Source organism: Dendropsophus ebraccatus, chromosome 3 (assembly GCF_027789765.1).
Source record: "Dendropsophus ebraccatus isolate aDenEbr1 chromosome 3, aDenEbr1.pat, whole genome shotgun sequence".
Taxonomy (NCBI): domain Eukaryota; kingdom Metazoa; phylum Chordata; class Amphibia; order Anura; family Hylidae; genus Dendropsophus; species Dendropsophus ebraccatus.
In genome coordinates, this window is record NC_091456.1 from 33,313,476 (window position 1) to 33,325,310 (window position 11,835).

The 11,835-nt window shown below is 43.3% G+C and overlaps 1 protein-coding gene across 1 annotated transcript in view; it reads left to right on the forward strand.

The window, feature by feature from the left end:
* The window catches only part of LOC138786425 (sodium-dependent serotonin transporter-like), a 66,363-nt gene extending 58,372 nt beyond the window's left edge, over nt 1–7,991 (forward strand). The window contains exons 11-16 of the mRNA XM_069963414.1: nt 313–425; nt 1,837–1,968; nt 3,234–3,333; nt 4,966–5,066; nt 7,758–7,925; nt 7,980–7,991. Coding sequence (XP_069819515.1) covers nt 313–425; nt 1,837–1,968; nt 3,234–3,333; nt 4,966–5,066; nt 7,758–7,925; nt 7,980–7,991 — 626 coding nt within the window. The remainder of the gene's footprint in view (nt 1–312; nt 426–1,836; nt 1,969–3,233; nt 3,334–4,965; nt 5,067–7,757; nt 7,926–7,979) is intronic.
* The last annotated feature ends 3,844 nt before the right edge of the window (nt 7,992–11,835 follow it).

Sequence of the window (11,835 nt, forward strand, 5' to 3'; positions counted from 1 at the left end):
TGCTGTCACAAACAATAAGGGCTCATGTGGAATCTTTAGGGGATTAAAGTCTTCTAACCAAACAACCACTTGTATTCCAAGTTCACAGATACCATTAGTGGGTGGTTTGTTTGATATTACACAGAATAAAAACTGACTGAAAATAATAAACAAAAAGTCAGAATATAAAGATTTATTGCAAAAATGTTAATTTTACATTAAAAATATATAAAATGCAAATATATTGCTATGTATTACAGCATAATTTGATATATAAATCTGTAGTGAGAATATTCTCATATATGCATTTTTTTTTGTCTCTTGCTTTCACAGGACCTAGCCTCCTATTTATAACATATCCAGAAGCAATTGCTAACATGGTTGGTTCAACTTTCTTTGCCATTATATTCTTTCTGATGATGATCACTCTTGGTTTGGATAGTACAGTAAGTCAACTCGTATACCATCAAATTCATATTGTTCTAATTTCTGCCAGATAAGCTAATTTGTATAGACAGCATGTTTTTTGGGATGGGGTTGTTTCAGTGAGTGTCGTTACTTATTGGTTGCCCTTACTCAAAACTCCCCTATATTAGAGTGCCCCAGTTTTAATAGAAATAAAATGTCAAACACATTTGTAAACTGGTTAAAGGGAATGTGTCATCAGAGAATAACCTATTGCTTAAATAATGTTTTTATGTTAAACATATTTTTAAATAATTTTTAGTGACATTTGGGGCTAAAACTGAGGTGAGACTTTCTTTTTTGTCTGTTGTGATGAGAAAAAGCTGTTGTATAAAGATCTGTACAAAATTGCAGCAACATGTGACACTAGCAGATGGAGGAGACAATATCAGCTTCTTGTGTAATGACCTCTTCATGGGTTTACAGAGTACGCAAAATAATGCTTCACATTCATCTCAAGGGGACAGACTCTGTCCATTGTCATCTACGTCCATGAGGCTTGCTGTAAAGCATGCCACCAAATGCTGTTAAAAACAGCTCAGGCTGGCAGCCCCCATAATTATATACGAAAAGTAAAATAAAACAAAAAATTACAGTCAGAAAACAAAAACAGAATAAAAGAACAAGTTTTAGTATCTGACTCAGTAAAAGATTGTAGAAGTATTTAATTACTTTTATTTATAACCTGGGAAAAGGGGGGGTGATTCAGACTTTTTTTAGGGGAGGGGGCTTTTTATTAATAATGACACTTTTTTTTTTACTTTTACACTTATACTAGACGCCCCCCCTAGGGGACTTCTAGTATAAGTGATCTGATCTCTCATAGAGATCTCTGCAGCATATGAGATAGGCACTCGTTTACTTCCGGCTGCTGCAGCCGGAAGTAAACGAGTGCCGAGTCGGGGACGGCGCCATCTTGGAGCGGTCCCCGGCCGGCTTCAGAAACGGAGATCGCTCCTCCGGGATAACATCCCGGAGGAGCAATCTCCCCACTAGTCACCAGGGATGACGCTGCGTCCGGTAATCGGATGCAGCTGTCATGTTTGACAGCTGCATCTGATTACTGTATTAGCGGGCATGGCAATCGGACCGTGCACGCTAATACCTGCGGTCCCGGGCTACAAGCGGCACCCGGGACCGCCGCGGTTCAGAGCGGGGTCGCCGCGCGGCCCCGCTCTGAACACCCTTACCGGCAATAGGGCGTAAATATACCCCCTTTGTCATTAAGGGGTTAAATCGACTTTTTAAATCTCCCCCCCCCCCCCAAAAAATAAATAAATAAATAAAAAATTGATTGAGGGGCTTTCAGCTTCTGACACCCTACTAATCATTAAAATGAAGTCAAAGGGCCAGCTATCTAAAAATGTTTAATTTTAAATATTTTTTCATTAGTTTGGAGGCCTTGAAGCTGTTATAACTGCAATCATGGATGAATATCCAGACATTTTGGGTAAACGGAGAGAGCTGTTTGTCCTCGGATTGGTCACAGTCTGCTTTACTGGTTCACTCAGCACTTTAACTCAGGTAGGACCTGACTTGACAGGAAATATTTCACTGAGAACCATCGGAGCATCCCTCTTACATTTTCATAGAAGCCATAACTATTGAAACTAATAGTGCAGTTTAATTGAGGCAGCATCACTAGCATAGACACATTTCTAAAACTGATGTTGCCACCAACTCAGCATGGGAAAAGCATGTGTTATGGGGAGGTGTGTCTTCCACTATTAGGGTATGTGCACACTACGGAATCCGTGCAGATGACTTCCTATGTCAATTCTTTGGGCGGACAGCGGAATCTACCTGAGCATAGAATGGAGTCCATGTGACAGGCGAAGATTCAAGCGGGAGCACGCAGGGGTGAGCAACAGAATCCGCAGGAAGTTATCCGCATGGATTCCGTGGTGTGCACTTATGGTGGGCTCTGAGTGAGTTTGCTGCTATATCTGCCAGTGAATAACTGAATCAACAAGAAAAGTGGCAAATAACTATTCTAAAGCATGCAAAATTATATATCTGCTGCCTTGGAGATCAGTGTGTGTGTGTATGTGTGTGTGTATATATATATATATATATATATATATATATATATATATACAAAACTGAGTGTTCATACTGAACTACCACCAAAGTACCATATATCATTGTAAACAAAGTCAGTCAGTGTTTCTTGTGGCTTCTAGCTTCGGCAGCATGAAACTAATGCCTGGTTTCCTTTGAAGTGAATTCTGGACAAACCTATTTTTTTCACAAGTACTGGGGAGAGGAGGATAAAAGAAATAACATGCTATTACCTCCCCTCCCAGGCTCCAGTGCTGGTGGCTGATGATTCAGTCCCCAGCCGCTTTGTAGCTAGAAAGGTACGTGTCAAGTCCGCTCAGCCAGTTAGCGGCTGTAGCAGGGTCCCACCTCGGCCTCTGACTGGCTGCGTGGACCTGACAAGTCATGTTCCCTGGTCCCTACTTGGACCAGGAAACGGCTGGGGACCGGGCGATCGAATTGGCAGAATGAGGCCACCAGTGCTGGAGTTGGGGAGGTAAGAGCATGTTATTTCTTTTATCCTCCCCCTTCCTGGTACTTGTGAAAACAATAAGTCTGCCCGGACTTCACCTTTAAGCCATACAGGTACTAAGCCTTATTTGTTGCTAATAGCATGTTATAAAGGTTTTCTGATTACATCTGCCACACATTAAATGTTACATGTTAATAACCTTCTTACTTGTGCGGTATGAGCACATTATGGCTATATTACTGTAAAGTCTAATGCAACTATTATGTCATTCAATTAGGGAGGAGCATATGTTGTGAAGCTTCTTGAAGAATTTGGGGCTGGCTGTTCTATCATTGCAGTTGTATTCTTAGAAGCAATTGCTGTGTCTTGGTTTTATGGTAAGATAAATGGCATATTCTTCAACATTCTAATGTACAATTAAACAATTCATGTTTAAACCGATGTTTATAATATTCTGTGTAAGTGATTTTCCCTATGTAATGTGGTCATACACATTAGATACATGTAAGCCAAACCACCCTGAATTTAGGGGGACCAGACCTAATGAAAATTGAGGCATCACACTTTTCGCTACCGTGGAAGAAGCTATTGTAGCAAAATGTGTGTCGGGTTGTGGACCCGAGACCATCCATTGCTGGTTCACATGTTTGTGGCAGGGGATGTGTGATAGGCGTACTGGTGCCTTACTGTCAAGCCCTCTTCTTGTGATGTTGCATACCTTATGTGCATTTCTTCCCCCTCAAGTTACTGCCCATTGGTTGTATTAACCATTTGAGCCCTGCTACATTGTTTGAGCACTTGCACTTTACTGTATATATACTTTTCGACTTTTATTCCATGTGTAGGGTGAAGGGGTCAAACTGTGCTGGGCTTTTGCAGCCCATTAGAACGCCCTGTGGGCCTTATCCCCTAATTTGCATATTATGTATGGAAAGGTGGATGGCGCTTAATACGAGGAAACGCTGAAGGACAACAAAACTAAACATACAGCCAGAGCTATACTGGTATTGTTTGGATGAAAGCATATTCATATGTTAGAATGGCACAAAGTCCAGACCTGAATCCTATTGAGCCTCTGTGACCAGACCTAACAATATTGCTGTTCACAGACATTCTCTATCTAATCCAAACAGTATGGTGCCAGCTTTTCACCGCAAGGCTCTTCTAGGAATTTTTTCCCCTCGGGGCACCTCTACTAATCAATCTACAATAGACAAAAAAAGTAATTTATAGAGAAGAGAGAACCTTGAGCACGCTCAGTGTCCTCCAAACCCAGACTCTTTGTATTTGATTACCGGTAGCTGAAGGAGTTAGATGCAGCTCTAAGGATGACTGGAAAACATGTTTTCCAGGACTCCCTAGGAGTAATGAGCGGGCCTGTCAAACTGTTTGGATTCAATAACGTTCTCCAAGCCCGAATTCTCAGCACTTGTCCTCTGTATTTAGGATCCCGTTACGGCCTCCATATAAATAATACTCTCCCTGCTGTGCCCCATATAGCAATATTGCCCCCTGCTGTGCCCCACTCATATAGTAATAATGCCTTCTACTACGCACTTCTACATAGTAAAATGCCCCTTGGTGCGTACCCTAACATATAAAATTGTACCTTGCTGTGCCCCCCCCATAGTAAAAATGACCCCTGGTGTGCACCCCCATAATAAAATTCCCCATTCTTTGCCCCCAAGTAATACTGCCCCCTGGTGTGTACCCCCACATAGTAAAATTCCCCTCGCTGTGCCTCTTATAGTAGAATGCCCCCTTCTGTGCCCCATTAAAAAAAAAAGAAAATGAATGGAGGATTAGGACAATAATAGCTTCCTGTCCTCCATTCTCTGCACATTAATGTTCATCCCGCTTGACCTGTGCTTCAGTGAGTGGGCAAAACATTTAAGTGAGCAGAGCATGGTTAAAGGGAACATGCGCTCTAGAAAGACGCGGCACCCCAGTTAATATTATACAATATTTCATTCTGTAAATGTCCAAGTAATGTTACACTTAATTTACAGGAATACAACGGTTCTGTAATGATGTGAAGGCCATGCTAGGCTTTACTCCTGGATTATACTGGAGAGTTTGCTGGGTAGCAATCAGTCCTGCATTTCTTGCTGTAAGTATATTTCTCTTTAAAACTACAATTACTACCATTAAAGGGGTTATCCAGCGCTACAAAAACATGGCCACTTTCCCCCTACTGTTGTCTACAGTTTGGGTGGGATTTTGAAACTCCGTTCCATTGAAGTAAAAGTGGAGCTTAATTGCAAACTGCACCTGAACTGGAGACAACAGTAGGGGAAAAGTGGCCATGTTTTTGTAGCGCTGGATAACCCCTTTAGGCTATGTTCACACTACGTATCTTTCCGGCCGTAGTCCGAACCGCGAATATACGCACGTAGTTTTGAGGTTGATGCGTTCGCTTGAAAGCATACGATATACGGCCGCACAATGCACACTACATATAAGCTTACGGCTAGATCGTATACGGCGCCGTGACAAATGAACAAGACCATTGTTTGCGGCCGGAACTGTTCCAACTCACGGCCGTGGATTTCCATGCGGTCCCTAACGAAGTACTTATTTCAGCCAAATTGAACTTGATTTTTAGATCCAAAAGGTTCTGTGTGTTTTATTGGGCTGGGCGAAAGTAAATTACCTGTTTCAGATCGCTTCGAAACAAGCTAGGGAAGCATAACTGTACTACGGGTGTATGTTCGCGGTTCGACTGCATGTTCGCAATCCGGCTGCATGTCTATTTTTCCCACAGCCATACTTTCAGCCACACATGTACGGCTGCGTACGAACTACGGCCGGACTCATACGTAGTGTGAACATAGCCTTAAAGAGAATGTTATTTGTGGTAAGGAGGAACAGGGTGCTCAGAATCTGTGGAGGTCCCAGCACCTCTTAAACTCCTAAAACAAATCATTATAATTATGATTACTGAGATTTAAAGCGTAACTGTCATATATTTTTTTTATTGGAGAAATAAGTAGTCTAAGCGATTTTAAGAAACTCTGTAATAGGTTTTATCAGCCAAAAAAGCCTCCTTCTGTACTCAAGAAGCAATCTCCCAGCCTCCCCCCCTGACTTCTTATCTGTGCATTATCAGGCAAACACGTCTTCATTACAGAGAAGCCAGTGAAGACGGGTTCTGCTCTCTCCATTGTAAGCCTATGAAGGGGGAGGGGCAGAGGGAGATGGGGGAGCAGGAAGAGGTGACATAAAGGTCAGCTGTTTGTAGACTCTCTGGGCACCTAAAACGCTGGATTCAGGGGTCAAAAAGGTCAGTGCTTATCTATGAACTTACTGAGAGAAGATTGCAGGGTGTTGTGCTGTGCAGGACTGCTTCGTGCTCAGTCACTCCTAACAGCCCTTCCCCTCTCCATAGCCACATAATGGACACAGAAATCCTGCTGCTTCTGAAGTCAGGGGGGAGGCTGGGAGATTGCTTTTTCAGTCCAGAAGGAAACTCTTTTGGTTTATAAAACCTATTACAGAGTTTCTTAAAATCGCTTGTACTGTTGATATTTAATGTTTCAAAAAAAAATGACCCTGAAATGACAGTTACGCTTTAGGGTGCCTTCACACCTACCGAATCCACAGCGGATCTCACTTCTGCGGATTCGAAGCGAGAACCGTTGCGGATCCAGTACCATTCACCCCTATTATAGCATATATTCGCAGCGGGATTGACATCCCGCTGTGAATATGTGCTTTAAGTCCCTGGTGCCCGCAGCCCCGCCGTTGCATCCCCCATCCCCGGCGGCGCCACATCCCCCCATCAGCCCAGCCCGCATCCCGACGCCGAGAGCATACAGTACCTGCTCGGCGGCACGGCTGCAGTGAGGCTGCCGGCTCCGGTCCCGCTCAGATCAGCTGAGCGGGACCGGAGCCGGAAGCCTCACTGCAGCCGCGCCGCCGAGCAGGTAATGTATGCTCGCGGTGGCGGGCCGGAGATGGGCTGATGGGGGGATGTGGCCGGGATGGGGGGATGTGCCGCGGCCGGGGATGGGAGATGCGACAGCAGGGCTGCGGGCACCAGGGAGTTAAAGCACATATTCACAGCGGGATGTTAATCGCGCTGCGAATATGTGCTATCATAGGGGTGAATTGATACCGGATCCGCAGCGGTTCTTGCTTCGAATCCGCAGAAGTGAGATCCGCTGTGGATCCGGTAGGTGTGAAGGCACCCTTAAAGTGTAAACGGCGCTGTTGCCATTATTACCTTCACAATAGGCATTTCTGCCTGCTGACAATGATGCTTCTCATTTAGAAGGAAATGACAGGTTAGATTTTCATCTGATCTTCTGCCCCACATCAGGCAATACTGCAGCCTAAACTCCTATTCACTTCAATAGCAGTTAGGGCTGCAGTACCCTGGTGCTGCTGCTACACAGGGAACCAAGCTAACATCTTCTGACTCAGTTCTCACTGCAGTGGGGGCACTGAACAGCTGATTGGTAAAGAAGCTGGGCATCGGCTCGGGGTCTGCTCTGATGCTTTGCAGGAGATGGCTCAGTTGTAAGTTTATAGAGCTCATCTCCTGCAACAAGTTCGATTCGGTGCCAAGCCAGGGAGTAAAACGCCCTGCTGCATGCTTCAGCCCACTATATCTAGAGATGTGTGCCGATATCAGCATTAAAACTGTGGCTGATCAAAACTTTTGCCATGCCAAAGGTTTTTAAAAATGGCACAATTGCATGAAATAAATGTTATCTATAAGACTACCTACATGTTTTAAACTACTAAAAATCTGTCTGCTGTCATACAATATTTTCATATCGGCTGCCTTTCTCTTTAGTTTATTATAGTAAGCTCATTTATGGATCAACCACCTTTGATGCTATATGACTACAAGTATCCTGAATGGACTATTTCAATTGGATACTTAATTGGGGCATCATCCTTTATCTGGATTCCAGTATACATGGTTTATAAACTAGTATGGACCCCAGGATCCCTCAAACAAGTATGTGTTAGCAATATTAAATTGTTTCTCTATTAAACTCTTCCTGTTATAAAGAAAACCAATTAGAATGAACAAGACAACATATATATTGTGACAATCTGGGGGTTACTCACTCGCTGGGATCGCCATCTCATGAGCCTGAGACGGTTGGCACAACACAAATTGCAATCTTCTCGTCATTACACATCATGACCTTTAGGGGCACACTAGAGCTAATCCCCTCTACTGCTTTTTCTGCTTTAGAGGTTAGTTCACACTCTGCATTCACTGGAACTAACTCTGTAGAACACACATCATTTACCTGCTCAGGTTGTGTGACATAGTTATGGGTTAAATGCATGTTAGGCAGCATATCTGGCATAACATTACTGCTATCACATAACTGCGGGTTGACATTACTGCTATCACATAACAGCCGGGTGAGAATACACAACACATTTTCACCATGTTTCCACATCACATGCATTCTCACTGCATCACTTTGGGAAAAACGTGCCCCACACACCCAGCAGACATACCGCTTACTGCCACAGTCACTTCTCACATGCTATTTGACTTTGTAGGTCACTCTCTTGTCATAATACAAACCCATTATTGGTGGTGTTTCTGCTGTTTGAAAAAAATAAAAGAAGGGTAAAAAGTGGCCAGTGTGAATATGGTTGTAGACAGAAATGTTGCATGGAGATAGTCAGGTGTGCTTGGCCTGGTAGGAAGCCGTATGCACGTGGCTTGACTGAGAGCGCCCCCTGTGTCTATGACAGTAAGCCTGGTGTGGATGACTATGTTACAATACAGAGCCAGATAGACCTGAGTTATGCATCCAGTGAAGTTAGTGGTGGTCACACAGTAGTAGCATCCAGTGAGGTTAGTGGTGGTCACACAGTAGTAGCATCCAGTGAGGTTAGTGGTGGTCACACAGTAGTAGAAGAGCCACCAGAAGCTGTTCCTGTGGCTAATGTGAACATGCCTCAAGTAGCAGGTGATGAGATGGTGGCCAGAGAAGGTCAGGATGAAGAGCTAGTGCCTCTTACAGGGAGTCTTGAAATTGCTGAGGCTCATATAAATGGTGAAGAGGTAACTTTGGAGGAACTGAGTCCTCAGTATACAGATGTGCATGAAGGAGTTGATGTGAAGACTTTTCCTTTGGACACTGAAAGTGTCTGCAGTCTGTATGTTGCCCTGTCTAAGGTGAGAGGTAGTGAGGCCTATCAGGCAATGTCTGAGCCGAGTGTCACTCATACAGTCCCATCCAATGTAGCTGGAAGTGAGAGATTTCATGTTGCCGAGGGGAACAACCTGGATGTTACCAATAAGGGAAACCAAAGGGCTTATGAGAATGGGGACTGAGTGCATGCTGAGAATAAGGACTGAGTGCATGCTGAGAATGGGTTCTCAGTACAGCCGTCCAATGCATGTCTCCTCTAATGGACGTGGTCATGAAAGAAATGAACGGCAAAGTAAGAAAGTGGGGTATGGTGTTCCTGTGTTAAGGAAAATGTGGGGGAAACAAAAATCTCATGAAAAGTGTGATGTGTGTCCCCAGAAAAAGAAAATAAGTCATGAATGGTGTCACATCTTACCCCAATGTAGGACCTTTGACCCAGGAGGGGTTGTTAATAACGTGACAAGTTCTACGGCCTTTGTCAGGGGGGGGGGGGGGATATATGGCATGGTGGGGCTGTAAGAGGCAGTTCTATGCCTCTGGAGTGGGAATTGGAGTTCAGGTGGAGCTCATGGTCCATATACTCCACTCCAGCCCTAGAGCTAATGAGGCTCTGAAACCCTCCTGGTGGAGCTCTATTACAGACTCCAGAGCTTCCCAGGTGATGGCTCCCACGTGAAGACTCCCAGGGTGGGAGAACACAGGCAGCGCTAGGCCTGTGGGAGCTGCAGCCAAAAGAGCTGGGTAAGACCAGTGGAGCTGGTGATATTGAGCATTAGGCTCATAAGTGACAGCTAGGGAAGCTGTGGTGTTAGTCAGTGGTTAGACGGCCTAGGTTTTATTTTATTGGCAGTGTTGCCTATGTCTTGTGTTTTCCTTTGAATGGATAAATAAAGCTGACTGAGGTCAGTATAAAGCCTACAGCACTGACTGGACTGCAATTTGTGATGTGCCAACCGTCTCAGGCCCAGGAGATGGCGATCCCAGCGAGTGAGTAACCCCCAGATTGTCACTATAATATATATATATTTCTCTCTCTTTTGTATCCATGTGTAGGGATTAAAACTGTAAAATCTTTTTTATATGTTAGAAAAGAGTCTTCGATACAAACAAATTATACTTTATATATTTTGTTGCCTGCTAGTATTTAGTCTCTTGTTCTTTGTTTTATTTTTTTTCAGAGGCTGGCTATTTGTATCCGACCTGAAAATGTTGGGAAAGATCAACAGTCGGATTCCTTATGCATGACAATGGCACCCTAGTTACATATCTTGGGCTCAAGGGTTTTTGCAGTCTAGCCTAAAATGTCAAATGGAATTAGCCAATGGTGCTTTAAAATAGTCTTCACTCCTCTCTAAGGGGTATTGCCAAGTGCAGTACTATTGAGAAGCTGCTGCGGAGGTACAACTAGAAAATGCATACAGTCATGGTCTTTTATATGCTTGTTTATAGTTATATGATGGCTCAAAATTTGTTATTAAGGGATGTATTATACAGTGTGTTGGTTGTGTGTCTGCTTGCAATACAGATTTTTAAAAAGGAGGTATAATATCTAAATTCTTCCAATGTTTCACCAAAACCTCACAAAAAAATGTATGTTTTAAATTCAAATTTTGTTTATCTGGATCCACCACTGTGAGGCTGAACCACAATCTAAATTCCAAGCCTATATTTTATATATTACAAACTTCATTCTATAAAACTGGATAAATAAAATTAAATGGATCTGTCAATTATAGAAAGTAAAACGGTTAAAGTTCATTTAGGCTGCTCATATAATATGCTTAATTTTTTTTTATACCTGAGAATATATATATATAATACCAGCCTATAAACTGTAGTTATCAATATGTATATAGCATAGACTGTTACTTCTCGACACATTTTTATGTATCTATTTTGAGAGAACTGTACATTGCAAGTAAGAGAACCTCAAAATGATTTTCATTTGTTTAACTGAATTACTTGTATTGACTGTACATCTTGTATTTATTAAAGGACAAGTGCCATGAAAAACTTTTTCCCAGTAATTGAAGCACATTAGAAAGTTATATAACTCTGTAATATGCTTCAATCACCTATCTGCCTCCCTTCCCTGTCTTTTCCCCCCTCCACCCCCCACCAGGCAGTGTCCTAACTCACACTGACCTAATGACTGTCGTCACCGACAAGCAGCTCCTCCTTGTGAGGATGAGTCATCAGCAGGAGGGCTGCTCTAGGTCCTGTTACAGCAGCCTCCCCCCTCCCCAGTCCAAGTGATGGCTTGCAGTTGTTCAGCCAATGGGAGCTGAGCAAGCTGAGTCACCTGACAAGGCAGGGGAGGGGGGGGGGCTGCTGTAACAGGAGAAGGAGCTGAGAGAAGAGCTTGGTGACGGTGACGACAGTCATTAGGTCTGTGTGAGTTAGGACACTTCCTGGTGGGGGGTGGAGGGGGGGAAAAGACAGGGAGGGGAGGCAGATAGGTGATTGAAGCATATTACAGAGTTATATAACTTTGTAATGTGCTTCAATTACTGTGAAAAAGTTTTTCATGGCACTTGTCCTTTAATGACACAAAAACAATCATTATTAATTCATGTTGATAGAAGTTTCCTTGCTCCATAAATTCACAATGTAACATTTTGAGTACATACTGTGTAATCTCTCCCATCTGGATGATGCTTCATAGATGACAAGAGTTCAGTATTATTGCAATACTTAAAAAATGTATCAAATAGGGATATACAAACAGAATACCTAGGGATGAGC